Below are 24,874 nucleotides of genomic sequence, written 5' to 3' on the forward strand. Positions count from 1 at the left end.
TTCTAAATCGCTGTGAAATATATTTTCCAAAAGCAATATTTTCAGCTGTTTGAAGCTGGTGTACAAAACTGAAAGTAGAAGACGCAAAAACAAAATGTAAGAACGGGAAGCATAGAAATGGCGCACATAGAACAGATCTACCGCTTCTTAGACTTGCTTTCAATGAGAATGACATATCTATAACTCACATTTCTATGTGCATTTGGTCGGGTCTCCCAAAAAGTGACATATTGCAGCTTTAAAGGGGCAGTCTGGAACATACTGGTCTCTTAAAGGGGCAGTCTGTAACTTTAATTTATGGTGTAAAGTTGTAATAGTGGAGGTGCGTAAAGATGGCGGCCCCTATCCACTTAACACAAATCCCTAGTTTTGCTAAGTTAGCCGTATTGTACATTGCTCCCCCGTTACTCTTTTAAAAAAAAGTTCATTAGTACAGTATACATGATCCCAATTTTTGCTTCAAGACACCGCAATTCGAAAAACCAAAAAAGTTGATTGTGTTGATTTATTGGCACATTGAACCATGTTGCGCACCGTAGTTTAAAAACTCAGTGGATAGTGCTAAAACAATGATGTCATATCTGAATTCTGCATCTTTATGCACGTTCGCTATTACCTGATAAAATTATAAGGACATGACATACTCCAGGAAAAATATAATTGTAGTTTTAATAAAAAATCATAATAAGAGAAATAGTAGCCAATGTTTCGTCTAGATGTCATTAGAACTCCAATTAGACACACCTGTTATCTGGTCTTGTGTAACGTAATGCCCTTTTAAAATCCCCCTAGTCATAGATAGCATGTGTAGTTCTGTGATAGACGGATACAATGAATGTGCTCGCTGTCGATAAGCAGTATTTCAAGTCCTCTGTAGCTCAATTGGTAGAGCATGGCGCTTGTAACGCCAGGGTAGTGGGTTCGATCCCCGGGACCCACCCATATGTAGAAATGTATGCACACATGACTGTAAATTGCTTTGGATAAAAGCGTCTGCTAAATGGCATATTATTATTATTACTGTATTGAGGGCTTAGAGAGGGAGAGAGCAGAGAGAGAGAAGGGGGATGAGAGAGAGAGAGAAAGAGAAAGTTGAAAAGCTCCTCAGGAATGCTCAACTTTTTCTGGGATGGGTTTTGTATTAGCCTGAGGGGACTGTGTGTGAACTCAAGCTTTGCCTTTTCACACTTCCACTCAGCTGTGTGTGGGTGCATTTTGTAAACGCTGTGTGTGGGTGCATTTTGTAAACGCTGTGTGTGGGTGCATTTTGTAAACGCTGTGTGTGGGTGCACATGCCTCTGTTTCTGTGTTTGTGTGTGTGCATGTGCCCATGCGTGCACAAGTTTGTGTGTGTGCATGTGCCCATGCGTGCACATGCATGTGTGGGTGTGTGTTTCTTAGTGCGTGCGTGTGCTTCTCTGTATGTGTGTGTATGTCCTTATTAATGCGTGTATACATGCACATGCACACACGTTTGTGATCGGCAGAGAAACACATGGCAACCACTCTATCCATTCCGCATCCTTAGAGAAAAAGGCCCATACTTTACAGCCCCATTAGAAAAGAGAGCCACATCAACAATGTTATTTATTCATAGACCAACCTATAACTCCCTTTTCTCACTAATGCTGCTATAGCCTTTTTATGTAGGCCGCATCCAAATGGCACCCTATTCCCTATATAGTGCACTACGTTTTGACCTGAGCGCACTGTACAGTATAGCGAATAAGGTGCCATTTGGGACACACATAGATTTAGTTTGTTGAAGATGTGTTCCTAGGCTCTCAGTGCCAAAACAGCAACAAAACAAAGTGGAGAAAGCCAAAGTGCAGCCCGACAGGCCGACACGCCCTCCTCTCCTCCCACAGAGTGCTTTAGACTGGGTTCAAATAGCTTCCAGTTAGTCTTTGTGGTGCAGCTGTGTGTTGTTTCTTCTTTCCTGAGTGATTTAGGCATAGCAGTATGTCTGACTGAGGAGACAGGAGGGAGACTTGGAGTTTTTCTCTTCTGGTTTGAGGAGCGGTAATGCTGGACTGTATTCATTAGTGCACACGTAGCAATTTTTTTCCAACGGAAAACATTTTGAAACGAAAACAAGAGTTTCTTATTGGACAAGTTCAGGTTTGTCCCTCCTCGTTTCAGCCCGTTTCGTTCTTAGTGAATACACCCATGGAGGGGCAGAAGACTTGGTCAGGGTATTATTTAAATGTAATCTGAATATACTGTATATATAATGTAAATATTACAAATGGACTGTGTTTATTGTAAATAGGTGAGATAGTTGCGAGAATTGTAAAAGGCTTTAATCTATTACAGTTATAGTTCAATTACAATTACAGTTCTATGTAAGTTATGTCTTTTGTATGTCTCATCACCTCATACACACACACACACACACACACACACACACACACACACACACACACACACACACACACACACACACACACACACACGGCACTAGCCATAGGTCTCTCCTGAGAGTAGATTACTCTGAGACCCTGAGCAAGTGACCTCAAGGAAAGTGTTCGGTTGGCCCAACCAAGGTCAACCTTACTTTATAACCCACACCATACTGATGGCCACTCCCGGCCAACCAGCGCTTTCCCTGGGTTCAAAGAGTCAAAGGCTCTGGTAGCTTCAACCGCACAGACCATCATTGCTGCAGCAATAAAATATCCAGTGTTATGCAGACTTCACATATCTGAGGTGGCACTTTAATTCAGAATTTCATTTCAGCAGAGTCCGGCAGGGTGCCAAATGGCTTTTACCTCCAAGCCCAGAGTAGATTGATGTGAAATAAATGCAATAAAGTCTGAGATTAAATATCAAGCCTATATCTCTAATGCAATCTGCCGTTGGCTGAGACCAGGACTGAAGGGATGATACCAATATGGGGTGCAGGAGGTGCATCCCACTCTCTCCTTAGCGCACTTTCTCTCTCTCTCTCTCTCTCTCTCTCTCTCTCTCTCTCTCTCTCTCTCTCCTCTCTCTCTCTCTCTCTCTCTCTCTCTCTCTCTCTCTCTCTCTCTCTCTCTCTCTCTCTCTCTCTCTCACTCTCACTCTCTCTCTCTCTCTCTCTCTCTCTCTCTCTCTCTCTCTCTCTCTCTCTCTCTCTCTCTCTCTCTCTCTCTCTCTCTCTCTCTCTCTCTCCTCTCTCTCTCTCTCTCTCTCTCTCTCTCTCTTCTCTCTCTCTCTCTCTCTCTCTCTGCTCTGGGGTGGAAGTGTTTTATTTTGCACAGTGGGATTAAACTAATTAAAGGATGTTTGCGGCACACCTACACAGTACACACACACACCATAACAACTGACACACACTTTCGCAAAGATCAATTTTCCACCCATATTGTTTTTATTCAACTTTTTTTATTAGGTCGTTTTTATTGGTTGTGGAGCCCGGGGCTCACATTGGCAACGGAGGTGACGATTTAAAAGAGCTTTGATATCCGTAGAGTTCTATCAGCCTATCATCCTCCCTAAAACAGATTATTTAACTTTACAAACGGCACCCCATACTAATGTGCCTCAGGTTGCATCCCAAATGGCACACTATTTCCTATTTAGTGCACCACTTTTGACCAGGTCCCATAAGGAATAGGGTGCCATTTGGGACGCAGCCTTAGTTTCATCACGGGGGAAGTGTCATTGAGCCATAACAATGGAGAGGTTCAACGTGTGAGTGTGATATCATCCTCTGTGTCTGCTATACTCCCTGGGGGAGACGGGAGCTGTTGGAATCAGATCAAGGCTGTTTTCCGCTTGTAATGAGGAATTGATGGGCCTTAGACGTGGGGAGTGTATGTATGTGTATGTGGGGGTGGGGACAGACAGATTAGTGAGGTCATTGCTTCAGGTCTGATCTGCCCAGTGCACAAGTCATGGTCACTGAGTCACGGTCACATTACGGTGCAGTGTACTTGACCACACCAATAGCCACTAATAGTCAATCAACGATCACTCCAATTGACCATAGTCTTTAAATATATATATATATATATATATATAGAGAGAGAGAGAGAGAGAGAGAGAGAGAGAGAGAGAGAGAGAGAGAGAGAGAGAGAGAGAGAGAGAGAGAGAGAGAGAGAGAGAGAGAGAGAGAGAGAAGAGAGAGAGAGAGAGAGAGAGAGAGAGAGAGAGAGAGAGAGAGAGAGAGAGAGAGAGAGAGAGAGAGAGAGAGAGAGAGAGAGAGAGAGGACAGACAGAGAGACAGACAGAGAGACAGAGACAGAGACAGAGAAAAGAGACAGAGAGACAGAGACAGAGACAGAGACAGACAGAGACAGAGACAGAGACAGAGACAGACAGAGACAGAGACAGAGACAGAGACAGAGACAGAGACAGACAGAGACAGAGACAGAGACAGAGAGACAGAGACAGACAGACAGAGACAGACAGAGACAGACAGAGACAGACAGAGACAGACAGAGAGAGAGCGACGTAGGAAGGTCATATAGGGCATCCCAGCAGTTGATACTCACACCAACCAGACTGGCGGGATCGATGGTGATGCCCTTTTGAAAAGCCTCGGGCCGTAGCCTATAGGTCTATATAGACTCTTTGTGGTTAGCTGTTAACGGCTTAGCCCCAATCTGCGTCCCAAATGGCACCCTATTCCCTAAATAGTGCACACCGTATGGGCCCTGGTCAAAAGAAGTGCACTATATAAGGAATAGGGTGCCTTTTGGGACGCAGCCCCTGTTGTCTGTAACTGTAAGCAACGGTTCAGAGATGGCTGCTCTGAGTGCTATTTGTTCTAAGGCCAGATTGAAGATGGCAGCCGGGGGAATCTGTTGGGATTTCTCTCCCAGCGTCTATTTAATATTTCAGAGGCACTTATGCCTTATTAGGCGTACATGAGGTGCATGAGGCGGCTCAATGCTAGGCAGACTAAGAAGCCTTACTTTATTTTAGTGTCTGGGCCACAGCCCTGTTGTTGACCATCAGCGCCTGATATAGCTGTGGTTGTTGAGCACTTTAGATTATGAGGGAATTGTGGTAACAAATATATATTGTCTGGAATGGAAGCAACACACACACACAAATTCATAGCCATTATTCTTTTTTTGTATCCCCCTCAAAATAGCATTTTGTCAATATAAACTACACAGTTCAGTTGCGAGTGTAGATTACACCTGCCATGCCACTATTTTAGGAACAGATATTTGCATTTTTGTCAAGTGCAACACTCATCCCACAGAGTGGTGGAAGTGAACTAGACTCTAGACTCTAGTTGTTGCTCTCAGTGGTGAGATTGACAGTCTGGGGTCAAGGGTTAGGAGAAATGGTTTCACCCTAGTTATACCATGGCGTTACCAGGGTTGCTGCTGTGTCTCCCTCTCCCAGACACACAGATGCAAGTGTACACACCCACACCCACACGCACAGGCAAGCACGCACACACACGCATACACACACACTCCCAGACGAGGATATCTGTCTGAGGGGCATCCCTGGCCTGGCGCCTGTAGGGAATGCACAGAGGTGGAGAAAAGTTCCAGAAAAACAAGGAAGGTGTGAAAGGTAATTAGCAGGGCCAGTGGAGGAGAGGAGAGGAGGACGGGGGGAAGGAGGAGAGGAGAGAAGACATGTCTGGACTGGTGCTGAACAACAGCCCTGAAGGACGTCCTTAAGTTTCCACTGCCCACCCCTTGTGGGTTTCTTCTGGCCTCTATGGAGAGCTGGTGGAAACCATCATGGCTCCCAACAAGCAGGACTCCATAACCCATAAAGACCCAGTCACATAGTGGGGGAGAGGAAGGAGTCAGAAAATGTGAGCGCTCAATTACATTTACATTTTAGTCATTTAGCAGACGCTCTTATCCAGAGCGACTTACAGTTAGTGAGTGCATACATTTTCATACTGGCCCCCCGTGGGAAACGAATCCACAACCCTGGCGTTGCAAGTGCCATGCTCTACCAACTGAGCTACAGGGGACTTCAAGGTGAATTCTAATGGACTGAGTGGGATGAGGGTGTGAGTGTTAGGGTGTTTGTCTGTCTGTCTGTGTGTGTGTGTGTGTGAGAGACTCTGTTCTCCCGCTCGGCCAGCCTTCATGCATGTATTCATCAGGGCCTGGGGAGACGGAGAGCTCAGGTCAATAATCACATCTGAGAAACACTCAGTCATCGCTTCTAATCCACGACAGGCAAGAGAGCCCACTCCCAAATCAATTAAAACCTAATTAGGCTCTCAGTTCCTTCTCAGGCCTTTTATCTTTTACGTACACACTGTGGTGTGTGTGTGTGTGTGTGTGTGTGTGTGTGTGTGTGTGTGTGTGTGTGTGTGTGTATTTTCCTTAAGCATGTGTCAGTTACAGCCCAAAAACACATTTTCTTTGTACACACACACACTCATGGATTGCTAGCTTTCTAAGCTTCACCAAGGGAGCTCTGCAGTAAGCCTCTTCAATAGCCACCGTGATGTAGCATTAGGTTGGAATGCGTGTGAATTGGATCAAGGCCCTCTCATCAGTGTAGTTACATCCTGGGCCTGTGCAGGCTTTTGTTCCAGCCCAGCACAAACACACTTCACATCAATTAAATCACCAAGCCCTGATGAGTTAAATCAGGAGTGTTGGTGCTAGGCTCAAACAAATATGTGCACACCCTGTGAGGTTCCCTGAACCACCATTGACGGACACTGATATCTAGAGACAATCTAAACATTCCTGCTCCCAATAACAGTGTATTGGCCTGTATTATTTGTGTGTGTGTGTGTGTGTGTGTGCATGTGTGTGTGCATGCATGCTTTTGTGTTTGCATGTGTGTGTGTGTGTGTGTGTGTGTGCATGCGTGGGTCCAACACTGAACAGCTATCCAGTACTGTGCTGAAGGCTGCTGAAGGCCTTTCATTGTAATTAGATGTGAGACTGTTTCAACGGCTCTTGTTTGACAGCTCTGTCACATATCCAATTGAGACAGAGGAAGTGTGTGTGTGTCAGAGGGTTCCTGGTGCCATGCGGTTCATCACGAGGAAGATCACAACATGAGAGGAGAGAGAGAGAGAAAGAGAGAGAGGGGGACACTTATTAATTATCCATCCCAGGAAATCCACTGTGGAAAAGCTGAAATTCCCTATTTTCATTCATCTGCTTGCTCTGCGCTCATATTTAGCCTCACATTGAAGTGTTTTACCCTTTTCCTTACAGGACAACCAGGGCTACAAGTCGAAAAACAATTGGACATAAACAGTTGCATTCATGAATTTTATTGACAAATGTCAATAAAGATATAAGGTCTGCCAAGCAAAAACCGGATAAAAAAATCAGGGGAAAAAGTACAGAAATTGTTTGCTCACTGGGAAATGAATATCCAACTAGTCAGTGACATCTGTTTGGAGTTTGTGACAGCAACTATGTGAGCTTATTACAGTATTATAGACACAATGTCCTGGGATTTCCTATGATCTTCTATGTGGAAGAACACACACGCATGCACGCACACGCAAGCACACACATACACAGTACTTTGGCCCCTCTCCCAGCTTCCTTTCTGTTGAGTTGGCTAATTTTGGAGATGCAGGTGGGATTTGTCTGAGTCCAAGTTTCCCCTCTCTCTGTCTCTGAAACGACAGTTAAGAATTTGGGTTCGTTCAGGGAGGTCAATAGGTCTGAGGTCAAAGGTCATATGGACTAGAGTTCAAGCACGTTGAGCCCCAAAGCCGTTTTTTCTCTATTCTTCTCTTTTTCTCTTGGTTTTAAGCTTGAATGATCTATCCAAGCATTCTACTGAAATCAATGCATCCTTCTCAAAGCACCTATTTTAACATATACATGTTTAAATTAATCTGTAGGTACGATGTCCATATTAGGACAGTCTTAGTTTTGATGAGATTTAAACAACTCTTCCTGAGACTGAGGCTGTCCTAATATGGACACCGCACATCAAAACATTGCAAGAATTTTTCATGAACTTCTCTCTATCGCATTCTCAGGTATGACTTCATTGAGATCCGTGATGGTGGTTCGGACTCGGCTGAGCTGCTGGGTAAACACTGCAGTAACATCGCCCCCCCAGCCATCATCTCTTCTGGTACCGCCCTGCACATCAAATTTGTCTCAGACTACGCCCACCAGGGGGCTGGCTTCTCGCTGCGCTACGAGATCTTCAAGACAGGTGAGCCAATTCTCAAATGATGTTCGGTGCCTCGTTATTGAGGCGTTTTGATGGGTTGTTATTCCGTGATCTTTACGACAGGTGAGTGAATTCTCTAATTCTGCCTGATGACCTCTTATTGGGGTGTTTTGATTGGTTGCTGATCATTGGGGTGTCGATGTTATTGGTTGTGTGATTGGGACGTTGTTGTTTGACTGGTTGCTGATAGGTTGGGATGGAGACATATGTAGAGAGACTTTGGCCAATCTTAGATGGATGCCAAGTTGTTGCCTCTGAGCATTCTATTTATCCAATAAAAATGTGTATTTGGACTGCTATTGGTCAATATTGCCGATGAGGCGCTAACATGGATTTCATCAAACTGAGTTCATACTAATACATTTTGGGGTTGAAACCACAATGGCCAAACTCTCTCCGATGGCTCTGGGTGGCCATTCCCCTAACTAGCTAACTAGCCTTGTGGAACATGGATGGTTGACTGAGTTCTTGCTATGGATGCCTCGGGCAGAACGACCTATGATGACCTTCACCTTAACGTAGGGGCGTCTACCACACACACACACGCACATATACACACGCACACACACACACTCACTCACCTCGCAACCTCACACACACCCCGACACTCCCAGACCAATTAACTTCAAGGCGGGGAGGAAAATAAACATGGTTTTACAGGAAAGGGGAAAAAAGCCCTTAACTCTTTTCATCCTGTCTGAAAAGCATCTCAGGAATGCCTCTTTTAATTGGCCTGGGATCTGCTTCATCTTGAGGGGGAGGAAGGGGCGGGAGGGGGGTGATGGAGAGAGGTTACAGGTGGTATAGGGAGATGATGAGGAGGGAGGGGTGAAGAGGAAGGGGCAGGATGGGGGAGGGTGATTGAGAGGGGCTACAGGCGGTGAGGAGATGATTATTGGGAAAGGGAGAGGGTAGGGTGAGGATGGGTTGGGATTTGAGTTTAACGATGGTGCTGGTGGTGGTAGTGCATAAGAGGAAGTGTACTTGACATACAGTACACTTGCAGTAGTGTGCTGATACACTGTACTGAGCTATACTGATACACTCTGTACTGAGCTGTGCTTTGCTGGTACGATCCCATTGACATTGATTTGTTTGGGTGGGATTGACTTGTGCGAGAAAGAGTACTGAACAAAAAAAGATTGTTTCTTATTCAGATAGTAGTACCTCCTCTGTTTCAAAACGTTTTGAAACGTGATTTGAAAAACGACTGTTTTGAACGTGGCCCAGTTTTGTCATTTAGCTCTGTTACCAAGGCCACCAGCACTAACCCTAATGAGATGATGATGTGATAGGGCTAATATTATGGACGCATACACACACTCTGTAACAGAATGGATGGGTATGCTGTTGCCATGGTTTTAACAAGAGCCTGCTATGCTTTTGGGGTGCAAAACCAATGGTATGCGTATGTAGGTGTATATTTATATATGTGTGATATGTGGTCGTGGGTGGTTACAGTGTGCTTGGGCGTTATAGGATTCTGTTTGTGTCTATGTAGGCGTATAGATGTGTGTGTGTGTGCGTGCGTGCATGCTCAATGGTTCTGTGGGTGTGTGCATGTGCATGTGTCTGTTCCTGTTTCTGTGTGAGAGATATCGGCACGCAGAGCATATGTTTTGGAGTCCCTTTGCATCCTTCACCCATCATGGTTGTTTGTTTTAACATGTCAGGCTCGGGCCAAATAGTTCCGCAAACCACAGTAGTTTACGAGTTCTGGAAGAACATTAGAGAGTGCCAGGCACAAACCCCCAGTGAGAGAGCTGTTGTTTATTTACAATGATGTTTGTGCATGAGGGATGTGTGTTCTAGTATTATTTGTGTGCACTTGCATTGTGTGAGTGTGTGTGTGTGAGTGTGTGTGTGTGTGTGTGAGTGTGTGTGTGTGTGAGTGTGTGTGTGTGTGTGTGTGTGTGTGTGTGTGTGTGTGTGTGTGTGTGTGTGTGTGTGTGTGTGTGTGTGAGTGTGTGTGTGTGTGTGTGTGTGTGTGTGCGTGCGTGTACATGTTCTAGTCTTATTTAAGTGTGTGCGTGCAGTGTGTGTGTTTATGCATCCGTATGTGTTTTGAGAGATATGATCTTAGGTCAATACACAGCTTGGAGGTGTGTCTGTCCAGCTGGCGGCTGTCCTCAGCCAGAGCCTGACCCTTCAGTCCTACTTTCGCTGCTGATCAGGGTCGTGTTCATTAGGGCACACAATGGAAAACGTTTCAAAACAGTTTGCAATGGAAACTACAAGTCCAGGTAATAGTCCCTCACTGTTTCAGTCTGTTTTCTTCAGTTTGGTGCCAAATGAACACAACCCTGCAGAATATCTCTTCTCTTCTCTTAGACTGCCCTCAGCACCCAGGGGTAATATCTTCATTCAGAGAATACACTGTTACGTAAGCAGAGTGTGTGTGTGTGTGTGTGTGTGTGTGTGTGTGTGTGTGTGTGTGTGTGTGTGTGTGTGTGTGTGTGTGTGTGTGTGTGTGTGTGTGTGTGTGTGTGTGTGTGTGTGTGTGTGTGTGTGTGTGTGTGCAGACATGCATATGCGTTTGTGTATACTGTACACCCCTTCCTATTTTCAGTGCCAATAATGGATACAGGGATAATAAACAGCAATAAGATATTTGACATCTCACCCTTAACTGTATCCCCTAATCCCTTTTCCCCTGAGCCCCCATCCCCCTGAGGGAGCATGTGCCCCAAAACAACAACCCTCCAACCCCACCCCCATCCCACCCACATGCACCATAACCCCACCCCACTGCATAACCCCACCCCACAACATTATTGTTGTGCCCTACTTTCCTCACACACACTGGCGTATTAACCCCTCATAACAAACCGGCACCCCACTCCGCCCCCTGTCATGTGACTCTGTTACTGTGACGCTGTTACCACGGCTACTGCGGGAAGACTTCCAGCAAAGCGACCTCCTCCAGCCTCCACCACTAGCGGAGCCAATCGTGAGTCATCTTTCTGTGGTTCCCCTTGGGGTCATGGTTGACTCTGTCCCCCCCCCATAGCAGTCACCCGGTCGCTCCCCCCTAACCTAGTCTGTAGGGTCACCTTTGGAATGTAGTGGAATGTAGCCCAGATTGACAAGGGTCACTGACCTGGCTGTGACCCCTTCCTAACTGAATAAAGCATGACTTAAGTGTAGTGTTCTCTGATCCAATGGTTGTGCGAGCATACATGCGCTCGTAAATAGACTGCTGTGCTTAAATAGACTGCTGTGCGTAAATAGACTGCTGTGCGTAAATAGACTGCTGTGCGTAAATAGACTGCTGGGCGTAAATAGACTGCTGTGCGTAAATAGACTGCTGGGCGTAAATAGACTGCTGTGCGTAAATAGACTGCTGTGCGTAAATAGACTGCTGTGCGTAAATAGACTGCTCTGCGTAAACTGGCCAAGCTGTGGCACGCTCACAATGTTGTTTTGCTTTTCTTGGGTTTCCTGACGATGTTGTTGTTGTTTTTATCCTGACCCCCTCCAGACACACACACACAAACACACACAACACACACCCCTCAAGTGTATCTCCGTGAAACCCTTGAGTTGACTCCAGCAAGAGTAGGCCGCGAGACGGAGAGCGAGAAAGAGAGAGAGAGCGGGAGAGAGAGTGTGTTAAAGAGGTTGTAATGTGCAACAGACGTGCACAAACGTGGAGGTGAACTCTCACAGCATGAGGTGCATGAGGAGAGGGAGAGGAAGATGAAAAGAGGAGGAGGAGGAAGAGGGTGACTGAACAGACTACACATCCCTCCTAGGGATGAAGGAATGGAGCGGGAGAGGGAGGGAGGGAGCGTGGGAGGGAGGGAGGGAGGGAGGGAGGGGGGATTCCCTGACACAACATGTGCAGAAACTACTCCGTCAGGCACTCGAGCGGAAAGCACCAACGCATTTCTACCCAGCAACTACCCCCCCCCCCCCCTCTCAACCCCCTGCCGGCAGACAGCTCTTGCCAAATGGCTGCTCGTGGTGAAATGTGCAAGCCAGGCGAGTGGGGGGGGGGGGAGGGGGAGGGGGCTTGTTTTTGGCATGTTCATATACTTGAACTAATAAGGACTAACAAAAGCCAGAGTACTCATGCATACACACCCTCTCTCACACACACGCCACACACATATTTGGCATGTGGCGGTGTGAGCGTGCGAGACGGGTGGGAACACACACACAATGGGTTAATATAGGCATGCAATGGTGTGATTGAAGCCCTCTTTCTTCTGCCTGGGTAAGAGTCTGGTGCACCCTGACCCAGTATTGAGGAAAACAGGGCCAGTGGGCCAGTGTGTCTCACACAACATGCTGAGGCTTACCACACACTCACATACACACGCAGAGGCATACCACACACTCACATACACACGCAGAGGCACGCTTTCATTCACAAACACATACCCTGTCTATCATATACCACAAAACCTATGTAGAATGTAGTATGCATTTTCATCTAATTACACACACTGGCACACTTTCACAGTGTCACGCATGTTATTCGACACAAACAGTATTACACCCTCTCTCATACACACACACAGCATTCCCTAGTGAGGGGCAGTCAATGAGCAGTAGTAGCCCTTGCTGGAGTAGTGTTTTAACATGCTTTCTCCTGGATTTGTCTGTTGTCTGTGTGAGTGTGTGTTTCCTCTCTTCCTGTGGTGAAAGGCAGCAGTCCCCATCTCCATGAGGTCTATAAAAGTGTGGAGGCCTGGTGACTAGTTAAGGCAGGCTTCACACAGGCCTTGTCTCTACTCGTTAAACGAGAGGGGCTGACTGACCACCGGAGGCACAGGAGACACGCACGCACGCACACACACACACACACATACATGTACACATGCACGGATGGACAACACACATGCGCAAGCACGCACGCACGCACACACACACACACACACACACACACACACACACACACACACAAAGGCCTTTGGAGACACACCTCAAAGACATGTCAGGGCTACATCATTGCTATGTGCTGTTGGTAGAGCTTGTCTGTGTATTGACAGTTTGCGTTTTGTAAGTATGCGTATATGTGTGTGACCGATCAATGTTTTGAATAACAAGAGAGGGAGAGGAGAGAGAAGAGAAGAAAAGAAAAGAGAGAGAGACAGAAAGAGATGGTGAGAGGTGGGAACACAGAGAGTTTGGGTATTGTAAGGTGCAAGTATATATGATCAGTGTTTTGAATAAATGAGAGAGAAAGAGATCACAAATCATTAATGTGCACGTCCATAAACACTCAGTAACCCAGGGGGAAGTTTATATGGGAGGCACATCTGTCGAGAGCTCAAGGTGAGCCGCCCAGGGCGCATAAATCTGCATAGCTAATGAGCTGCCGGGCCGCTTAGCGAGTTTACTCCTGTTTGTTTTGGCATGTGTTTTTCTTTTCTCTTCTTTTTTTGAAGCAAGGGAGTGAATGCAAGGCTTACCGGGCCGTGGGGACGAATATGAGGTTTATGATGAGGCGTGTGTCAAAGGTCAAATGGGGGTGCTTATATTTGTCCTGTTTCACTGCATGTACAAGTGGATAACCTGTACGAGTGTGAGCTGTGAAATGGAAATGTGTTTTTTGCATATCCCAACTCCCCCTGAGACACCCTCGGAGAGTGGGGTCATGGCCAGGGATCAGCCATTATTGACAGTGAACCTGGAGCAATTAGGGTTAAGTGCCTTGTTCAAGAGCACATCGGCAGATTTTTTACCTAGTCAGCCCGGGGATTTGAACCAGCAACCTTTTCGGTTACTGTCCCAACGCTCTTAACCCGCTAGGGTACCTGCTGCCCTGTGTGTGTGTGAGAGTGTGTGCATGCATGCGTGTGTGTGTGTATGTGGGGATACATTGCTCATATCTGTGTCCTGTGTATGTTTTCCATAGGATCGGAATTCTGTTTCCGGAATTTCACCAGTCCTTCCGGAGTGATCGAATCCCCTGGCTTCCCTGACAAGTACCCCCACAACCTGGAATGTTCTTACATCATCATAACTCCGCCCCACATGGACGTGACCCTGACCTTCTTGACCTTTGACCTGGAGAACGACCCCCTGCTGTCAGGAGAGGGAGACTGCAAGTATGACTGGCTGGACGTTTGGGACGGTCTGCCCCAGGGTGAGTGCTTACCAGACAAATACACACACATGCACACACACACTTTCATACACACACACATACACACTGTATGAGGCACATGCATGTATTTGAACACAAACACACACATACACATACACAGCATCTACAATACCTCAATGGAGCTTTTCCTGCAGCCTTTGTCTCAATAACAATCCAGGAACTAGCCCATTCCTCCATTAGCCATTCTACAGTGGGCACATTAGTTCACCTCCCAGGACTAGGCCTTTCCCATGACCTGTTTCCCATTCATCCCCTTCATCAGGCCGACTTTGCCCCACTTCCCCCTCGCTTCAATCTGCCCTTATCACACAGCACTTTCTTCCTGTTTGGGAATAGGGAGTATGGTGAAGTTGCCCCTAGATGCTGATCTTGGGTCAGTTTTGCATTTTTCTCACAAATGGTTAAGTTTAGGATTGGGGGAGGGGAAGCGAATCCTAGATCTGTACCTAGGGGAAACTTCACACTGAAGTGAGAATGCATGGCATGAGGGGTATCGGTTGCCGTGGCGGTGAGGCGCCTGTGGGCGGAGTTACATCATGCACCATAGCTCCACGCTAGTGGTATCAGGAGAGATCAGGAAGGAAGGGAAGGGGAAAGCACTAGTGGGAGAAAGCTCTGGAGAGCGGTATCAAAGCTCTTCGTATCTGCCGCTGAGGCTGGGAGCAAGATGATGATAGATTATTAGAGAGGAGAAGTTTGACTCTCACTTGCTCAAATATTTGAAACTTGAAATGGCGGCTGTAAAGTATTGGGCATCAGTTCCATTTCAACTCAGAGAAGAGAGACAAGATTCACTGAAATGCATTGAAATTCTAATTCAAGAATATATTTTTTTTAACAAGGGATTTTTCATTAATTGAATTAAGAATTTCAATTAACTTCATTGATTGGCTGAATTGAAATGGAATTGATCCCAACCCCATCGAGCACATTAGTCGAAACACTGAAGAGTCTTTAGATCTGAAGGAAAGGAATGGAAAGCTGATTTGGGGAATCTTTAGGAACATTGTGTGTGTGTCTGTAATCCTGGGGGGCTGGGTGGGATTGAGAAGATTGGGTGACAGCAGTGTATAATCTAAAATCTGCCCCACAGTGGGTCTTAATCCCAGCCTAAACCACACGAGACGGAGAGACTCATGCTGAGACACAGACCTTCAGCTTTGTCTATAGGTGCTTACTCCAGTTTAAGCCTATGTCTGGACTAAAAAGCACTTTCTATGGAAATGCACACATTCCATAAAATATACTGGTGCTAATAAAACATTTTAAATCCTAAGTAAATATATAAAAAATAGGAAACACATCTGAGTTTGCTATTTGCAGGTGTGTAGGAATCATATGATGATATCGAATAAACGTGCAGGTTTTTATTTTATGAAATAAATATATTAAAAGGTCTAACAAGTATTTTCTTCAGTTTAAATCAAACACTGAAAACATACTGTACATTTTGTACGAAGATCCCTCCTAACTATTTGTGTATGTGTGTGTTTCCAGTGGGCCCTCTGATCGGACGTTACTGTGGTACTAAGATTCCTCCTGAGATCAAGTCGTCGTCTGGTCTACTGTCTCTGTCCTTCCACACGGACATGGCTGTGGCCAAAGACGGCTTCTCTGCCCGCTACAACATGACACACAAGGAAGTCAGCGACAGTAAGTAGCCCACCTCTCTATCTGTCTCTGTCTGTTTGTCCGTCTGCCTTTCTTTTTCTCTCTCTCTCCTTCCATCACTCTCTCCATCTACCATTCTACAGTGGGGAAAAAAAGTATTTAGTCAGCCACCAATTGTGCAAGTTCTCCCACTTAAAAAGATGAGAGAGGCCTGTAATTTTCATCATTGGTACACGTCAACTATGACAGACAAAATGAGGAAAAAAAATCCAGAAAATCACATTGTAGGATTTTTAATTAATTAATTTGCAAATTATGGTGGAAAATAAGTATTTGGTCAATAAAAAAAGTTTCTCAATACTTTGTTATATACCCTTTGTTGGCAATGACACAGGTCAAACTTTTTCTGTAAGTCTTCACAAGGTTTTCACACACTGTTGCTGGTATTTTGGCCCATTCCTCCATGCAGATCTCCTCTAGAGCAGTGATGTTTTGGGGCTGTCGCTGGGCAACACAGACTTTCAACTCCCTCCAAAGATTTTCTATGGGGTTGAGATCTGGAGACTGGCTAGGCCACTCATTCGTTGCCTGGGCGGTGTGTTTGGGATCATTGTCATGCTGAAAGACCCAGCCACGTTTCATCTTCAATGCCCTTGCTGATGGAAGGAGGTTTTCACTCAAAATCTCACGATACATGGCCCCATTCATTCTTTCCTTTACACGGATCAGTCGTCCTGGTCCCTTTGCAGAAAAACAGCCCCAAAGCATGATGTTTCCACCCCCATGCTTCACAGTAGGTATGGTGTTCTTTGGATGCAACTCAGCATTCTTTGTCCTCCAAACACGACGAGTTGAGTTTTGACCAAAAAGTTCTATTTTGGTTTCATCTGACCATATGACATTCTCCCAATCCTCTTCTGGATCATCCAAATACACTCTAGCAAACTTCAGACGGGCCTGGACTTAAGCAGGGGGACACATCTGCACTGCAGGATTTGAGTCCCTGGCGGCGTAGTGTGTTACTGATGGTAGGCTTTGTTACTTTGGTCCCAGCTCTCTGCAGGTCATTCACTAGGTCCCCCCGTGTGGTTCTGGGATTTTTGCTCACCGTTCTTGGGATGATTTTGACCCCACGGGGTGAGATCTTGCGTGGAGCCCCAGATCGAGGGAGATTATCAGTGGTCTTGTATGTCTTCCATTTCCTAATAATTGCTCCCACAGTTGATTTCTTCAAACCAAGCTGCTTACCTATTGCAGATTCAGTCTTCCCAGCCTGGTGCAGGTCTACAATTTTGTTTCTGGTGTCCTTTGACAGCTCTTTGGTCTTGGCCATAGTGGAGTTTGGAGTGTGACTGTTTGAGGTTGTGGACAGGTGTCTTTTATACTGATAACAAGTTCAAACAGGTGCCATTAATACTGGTAACGAGTGGAGGACAGAGGAGCCTCTTAAAGAAGAAGTTACAGGTCTGTGAGAGCCAGAAATCTTGCTTGTTTGTAGGTGACCAAATACTTATTTTCCACCATAATTTGCAAATAAATTCATTAAAAATCCTACAATGTGATTTTCTGGATATTTTTTTCTCATTTTGTCTGTCATAGTTGACGTGTACCTATGATGAAAATTACAGGCCTCTCTCATCTTTTTAAGTGGGAGAACTTGCACAATTGGTGGCTGACTAAATACTTTTTTTCCCCACTGTATATGTGTCCTGTTGTCTGTTTCTATCTCTACCTCTCTTGATCTCCCTTTCACTCCCTCTTCTCTCTCTCTCTTTCCCTCTCTCCCCAACCTCGCTCTATCTCTCCCCCTCTAACTCTGGTCTCTCTCCCTTCTTTCCACCAAACTTTCTCTGTTTCCTAACCACCCTCCCTCCCGTGGCCCTTTTCTCTCACTGTAATTATCCCACCCTCCCTCCTCTCTCCACAGCGTTCCATTGCAGTACAGCGTTTGGTCTGGAGTCAGGGAAGATTTCGGACGACCAGATCTCAGCCTCGTCCTCCTTCTACGACGGCCGCTGGTCTCCTCGCCAAGCCAGGCTCAACAACATCGACAACGCCTGGACACCCAGCGAGGACAGCGGCAAGGAGTACATCCAGGTCAGACAGCCCCCCCCCAAAAAAGAGAGAGAGAGAGAGAGAACACCCTCCCCCCACCACACACAAACACTGTTTTGACAATATGCAGTGTGCGGAGCGGATGCAGGATGCTATCTGTCACTAGATAGATGAGTTTGCTACTCAGGAATGCGCTGTTAGCAGTGGAAGAGTGTGCCATTGATTTTTACCTCCTCCTCTCCCTCATCCCGCTCTCTCTCCCCAACAGCAGCTATAGGGCCTGGCAGCACTCCCCCCTGTCTATGTAACAGATGGACATAGCTCTTAACCTGATCTATTTATGGGGGTATATGACTCAAAAGAGTGCAGGATCTGCATAGTGACTTCATATCTCTATTGTACCAATAACCTCACCTACTAGGTCTCTCGTTCTCTCTCTGTGCCTGGAAAAATGGAGGGAGGTAGAATTGAGCAGAATATAATTGAATTGAATTGTATTGAATCAAACAAATAGCTAACTTTATTGTAATTATTTTGTAATAAATGTAAATATATATTCTGCTTCTTCTGAAATGTATCTCATCATTTTCAATCTCTTCCCCTCTTCCCCCTTCCACCTCTCTCTCTCTCTCTCTCTCTCTGTCTCTCTCTCTCTCTTTCTCTCCCTCTCTCTCTCTCCCTCTCTCTCTCTGTCTCTCTCTCTCTGTCTCTCCCTCTCTCTCTCTGTCTCTCTCTCTCTGTCTCTCCCTCTCTCTCCCAGGTGGACCTCCACTTCCTCAAGGTGCTGACGGGTATCTCCACCCAGGGAGCGGTCTCCAAGGAGACACAGAAGTCCTACTACGTGACCACCTTCAAGCTGGAGGTCAGCACCAATGGAGAGGACTGGATGACCTATCGCCATGGCAAGAATCACAAGGTAATCTAGAACCCCAATGTAGCAACTGGAACCTAGAACCCAAATGTGGAACCTGAAATCTAGAACCCCAATGTGGAACTTAAAACCTAGAACAGTATGAAAATGTATGCACTCACTAACTGTAAGTCGCTCTGGATAAGAGCGTCTGCTAAATGACTAAAATGGAATGTAAAATGTAACTCCAATGTGCAACCCGGTTCTCAAAGTCTCAGTTGGTTGTATATCTGTTCTTTCAACTGCAGCTTAGCTGGCAAAACTGGTTGAAACAACGTTGTAAGGAATGTGAAATTGGTTGTAATGACGTAATTTCAAACAGTTTTGCCCGCTGGGAGACTAGCTGGTTCAATTCGCTCTGGATAAGTGTGTCTTATACTCAAATGTAAATGTAATGTAATTCCCACATGGGTCATGTAATTCAAAAGTACACTGCTCCCAAGACGAATCTCTATTAAGCTTGTGTGATTGACCTAAGCATTTAAACCATATTGAAAATGGGAGTAGTTTGGCCCTAAGTGAGGAGGTATTGAAGCTGTTGTATTGGGGCAGTTTTATAAAATATACAGACCAAAACTAAAACTAGATTAAAACCTTCTTAATTTGTCTGAAATATATCCCAGTTATCAAGGCCAGGAAAGTTAGCTGCTCTGTTGTTGCTCTTCCGATGATACTGTGGGAATGACTGGGAATGACTGGGAATTATTTTGAGATTCCTGTTGGGAATGTGTATTGACATGAGTCATGTCCCTAGCCCATGAAGTGTCTTCCTGAACGACTTTGGAAGGAGGGAGGGATGGAAAGGAGGGAGGAGCCTGCCAAACATGAACAATAGAGTCCTCTGTGTGCCCATATCTATCTCTGCTATTCATCATCCTTTCACACACACACACAAACACACACACGTACACACCAGTGGGGTTGCAAACACAGCTGGAGCGTGGAAGAGGTGTGTGTGTTTGTATGTGTGTGCGTGCTCGCTTGATTGAGTTTGTTTATGTTTGTCAATTGGATAAAGTATGAATACAATACTCGTACTCAATGTGAACGCGAACTCTGACCCAGATATGAATGTTAAAGCCACAGTGGACTGTAGAGAGGGGGAGAGTAATCTGCTTTTTTATCCCAACCTCCTTTCTCTCTTTGGGGCCCCTGTCTGTCTGTTTCAGCTTTGGGTGGCGGTGGGGGGCATACAATGTCTGTGAGGCGATTATTTGAGGAAATGGATTTAGAATTAAATTAAAAACTCAACTGCTGGAAACCCCCCCCCCCCCCTCCCCGCACACACACCACCGCTGACCTTAGAGCTGACTGTCTGGACTGGAGATCAGTTTTGACCAGGGGTGTGTGTGTAGGGTCGGGGGGGGGTCACAGTCTGTCTAGTAATAACCAGAACATACATGTACATGTACGTACAGACGTAGGTTCAAATAGATGGGCGGGGTTTGTACATTTTAGACTATTCTATTGGTTCATGCACACGCACAGGTCTGGTACACAGGTGCACACACACACACACCCTAAACATAATAGAAACAGGTCATAATACTTATTCTAACAGCCTCTTTCAATGCACTCTCAGTGGACGTTATCCAGATCCATACAAGGTATAATGTCCCCTGTCCCTATGTATGTTCCGTGACAGTTAATCCATCAATGGTGGCGTGCGGACAGACACAGAGTTGGAGTTAGCCTGGCCCTAAGGCCCTAAGCCCTTAGAGATCCTTTAAGTGTTTAAACCAGGAAACACGACGGGGGGCATGTCAATGAAAGGAGAGGGATTTGCCCTTCTGATTGTCATTTAACAGTTAGTTCCTAGCTAAATTAATGGGCTGTTTATGGGAGTGCCGGAGTGTGTGTGTGTGTGTGTGTGCGTGTGCGTGTCACACTGGTGATATGTCGTCAGATGTGGCTTTGGTGGTATATTGTCAGGTATGAGTCAACTACAGTATGAGTAAAGGGATTGGCTTGGGACTTCCTGTCCGTCTGCTGAGTGTGTGTGTGTTTACAGGATGTGTTTGTCAATGGATCTGTGTATGTCTGCGTCTGTATTTATTTATGTGGAGAAGTGTGTGTGTGTGTGTGTGTGTGTGTGTGTGTGTGTGTGTGTGTGTGTGTGTGTGTGTGTGTGTGTGTGTGTGTGTGTGTGTGTGTGTGTGTGTGTGAGCAGTGGGGAGCAGGGTGCCGACTCACGGAAACCGCAGCAGGAGGTCGCAAGTCATTGTTCCGTAGCGAGCGACAGAAGGTTTGAAACATCAGCAGTTCTCATAAAGCGGATCTGAAGAATCACGCAAACAAACACCAGGGTCTTATTCATTAATGCATTTCTTATTGGACAAATTCAGTTTGCTCCCTCCCCGTTTCAGCGTGTTTGCATCCGTTTGGTTCCTGGTAAATACACTCAATTTCTATGATTTTCACTGAAATGGCATCATAGCATAGAATTCCATTTGTGCCAAATTGCTATTCCTCTTCCTCTGTGTGACTGGCAGTTTGTTGTTGGAGCATGTGTGACTTATTAAAATGGCATCATGCTACTCACACATGCACATCGTTACTTGACACGGCTCTCGCACACTCTCACGCATAGGAGCGGTATATCAGCAGCACTCTGACACACATGCATTTGCACACACACACATACACACACACACAAACACACACACATTGTGCCTGAATGGGGGAATCACATTAGCCCAAATAATAAACAGACACGGTGTGTGTCGCGGAAATGCATTGTCTTACTGTGCTAAATCTGTCACTCTGTAACCTGGGACAAAAACAGCCCACACTGCAGTTACAGCCTGTTACTCTCAGTCACAAACACTAGCTGTGTCAGACACACACACACACACACACACACACACACACACACACACACACACACACACACACACAGGCATGTTTACACACTCTGGCACATAGATACACACACATAGGCATGTAGACACACATAAACCTATCACACACACACTCACCCACACACTAAACCACGCACACACTTGCAATCTGATGAGAGAGAAATGAAATAAGTGGGGCGGAGTGGGAGACATTGACAAAAACAACTGTGTGAGGGGGTGGGAGACCATTTCAAAGGAGTGCTGTACCTCAGCATCCACACACACGCACACATCCCTCCATCCTGGCCTCCTCTTTGAGCCACTAGTGGAGAGCAGCCAGTTGGAACCAGTTCTTACTGTCAACATCTTCATACGGAGCGAGAAACGAAGGGCAGGAGGTAGGGGGATGGATAGAAAGAGAGACAGAGAGAATAATGTCTTGTGCAGAGCTTGGCCACATCTCCCTGTGGTGCCATCAGCTTCAAGGAAAACACAGCAGAGACGGCAGCGGTGTGCCAAAAGCACAGAGACAGGGAGAGAGAGGGGGAGGAAGAGAGGTGGAGGGGGAAATGGAGGGACAGAGAGAGAAGGCAAATGGATAATCTCAGGATGAGTAGCTTCTCTCTCTACTGTATCTCTCTCTCTCTCTCTCTCTCTCTCTCTCTCTGTACAGGCGATGTTCTCTCTACTCTGACAATAGAGCACTATCATGTTAGCTGCAGTAGGTCTCCATTTGTTATTTCTGTTTTCTCTCCGTCTTGTTTTTAGAGAAGTGTTTTCATCTGGGAGACTCAGCCCAGTCTGACACTATCTCCTTCCACTACTCTACACACATGCACACACACTCTCTCTCTTTCGCGGTGACCCCATTCTTCTCCGGAGGGTCATCAATAGTTAAATATCCATGGTGCCTCTGTCCCGCCGGTGTCCATCCGCTCCAGGCGTTTGACCGTCACATAAATGTGGGAGGGGTTCCGCGGCGTGTGTGTGTGCGAAGTGGCGCAGGAGGGCTAGGGTAGGGTGGGTTAAGGGGTTCGTTATAATTTAATGACCTGCCACATGAGGAGACAACATGACAATGTTAATTATTTAGCCCTCTTCGCCCTGTGTGCTGAGTAGGGGCGGAACTAGACTGGTTACCCCCCCCCCCCTATTCCCTCCCGTCGTCAGGCAGATTATAAGGGTCGCCCAGACGACTGGCTGATTGACACACACAGTCTGCCATAGCAACAATGGCACATCCCATACCATCACATACAATAACACACTCATGTAATTTGCATGAAGACATATGATGTACATAGAGCGTACACATGCTCTGACAAAAACTCATACACACTCATATACACACATATACCCAAACATCAACTCTAACCCACAGAGACACACTCACACGCGCACACACACACACACAACTTTATGACCCCTCACCTGTTTCCAGCAAATGTCCAGGTGTCTAATGAGCTGAATGACCTTTGACCCTGGGGATAGGGATATTGAGGTTAAGGGTCAGGATGTGACTAGAGAGAGGAAGAGGAAACAGAGGGCACTGGGGATGTCTGCAGCACGACTCTCCTTCACCTATCCCCCACCCTCATCTCTCTCTCTCTCTCTCTCTCTCTCTCTCTCTCTCTCTCTCGCTCCCTCTCGCTCTATTTCTCACTCTCTCTCATATCCTTCTTTATTTTCTAAAAAAAACTCGCCCTCTCGCCCTCGTGTTTTTCCCCCCAAAAAATGTCTCTTGAATGTGCCTGACATCACAAAATGGAAGTTTCCTTGTGGAAAAAAGGAAGTTCTTCTAAAATGTAGTTTTAAGTCTAAGGACGAATCTGTGTGGTGAATGGTGGTTGGGGCCGTTAAAAGATAAGTGACATTATCTCTATACCGTCTGGCAGTAGGTGAGAACTGGTTATGTTTACTTCTGGAGGACGGTTTGTGGTTTGGACTCATGGGGGTTAGGTTAACACCCACACACACATGCGTGTGAACACACACAGTGCAGAGGGCCAGAGGACAAGTAGCAGTGCTTTCTAGGTTCCCACCTTTGGGGGGAGCCTAAGGTGCCACTGACCCGTCTCAGCCAATCAGAACATTCCATACCTGAAGCGAAGCATTACAAAATACCGGGGGACAGAGTGGCCTGGGACACAGGGAGAGGAAGATCGGAAGAGCTAGAGAGAGTGAAAAGACAGTAGCGAGGGTGAAAGTGAGGAAGAGAGAGTGAAGGAAAGGTTGGTAGAATAATTATAGCCTCAGATACATGGAGAGGAGAGGGAAAGATAAAACAAATAAAGTCAGAGAGAAGGAAAGACAAGGAAGGATATATAGAGTGAAAGAGAGAGAGGGAAAGCGAGAGAATGACACAAAGGAGAAGAGCGAAAGAGACACATTGAAAGCACATTCAAGTATTTGACTATAGGCCTACATTGCATATGACAATAGGCCTGCATTTCATACAAAAACATTGCTTTAAATAAGCCTTATTTAAACCTCTAGCCCTGGCTGTCTATCTGGTGCATCTTAGGCAATAATACAGTGCCTTGCAAAAGTATTCATCCCCCTTGGCGTTTTTCCTATTTTGTTGGATTACAACCTGTAATTTAAATGGATTTTTATTTGGATTTCATGTAATGGACATACACAAAATAGTCCAAATTGGTGAAGTGAAATAAAATAAATAACTTGTTTCAAAAAAATAAATAACGGAAAGTGGCGCGTGCATATGTATTCACCCCCTTTGCTATGAAGACCCTAAATAAGATCTAGTGCAACCAGTTACCTTAAGATGTCACATAATTAGTTAAATAAAGTCCACCTGTGTGCAATCTAAGTGTCACATGATCTGTCACATGATCTCAGTATATATACACCTGTTCTGAAAGGCCCCAGAGTCTGCAACACCACTAAGCAAGCGGCACCATGAAGACCAAGGAGCTCTCCAAACAGGTCAGGGACAAAGTTGTGGAGAAGTACAGATCAGGGTTGGGTTCTAAAAAAAAAGATCCTAAACTTTGAATATCCCACGGAGCACCATTAAATCCATTATAAACAAATTGAAAGAATATGGCACCACAACAAACCTGCCAAGAGAGGGCCGCCCACCAAAACTCACAGACCAGGCAAGGAGGGCATTAATCAGAGAGGCAACAAAGAGCCCAAAGATAACCCTGAAGGAGCTGCAAAGCTCTACAGCAGAGATTGCGTACA

At 45.9% G+C, this 24,874-nt stretch overlaps 1 protein-coding gene across 1 annotated transcript in view; it reads left to right on the forward strand.

Annotated features, from left to right (window-relative positions):
* Positions 1–7,933: 7,933 nt before the first annotated feature.
* The window catches only part of LOC311123308 (neuropilin-2-like), a gene marked incomplete at both ends in the record, with an annotated part of 43,572 nt that continues 26,631 nt past the window's right edge, over positions 7,934–24,874 (forward strand). Inside the window, 5 exons of the mRNA XM_084197567.1 lie at positions 7,934–8,115; positions 14,000–14,230; positions 15,749–15,904; positions 17,790–17,959; positions 18,678–18,833. Of these exons, the coding sequence (XP_084053693.1) occupies positions 7,934–8,115; positions 14,000–14,230; positions 15,749–15,904; positions 17,790–17,959; positions 18,678–18,833 (895 nt within the window). The remainder of the gene's footprint in view (positions 8,116–13,999; positions 14,231–15,748; positions 15,905–17,789; positions 17,960–18,677; positions 18,834–24,874) is intronic.

Source organism: Coregonus lavaretus (assembly GCF_964263955.1).
Source record: "Coregonus lavaretus genome assembly, contig: HAP1_SCAFFOLD_4322, whole genome shotgun sequence".
Classification (NCBI taxonomy): Eukaryota; Metazoa; Chordata; class Actinopteri; order Salmoniformes; family Salmonidae; genus Coregonus; species Coregonus lavaretus.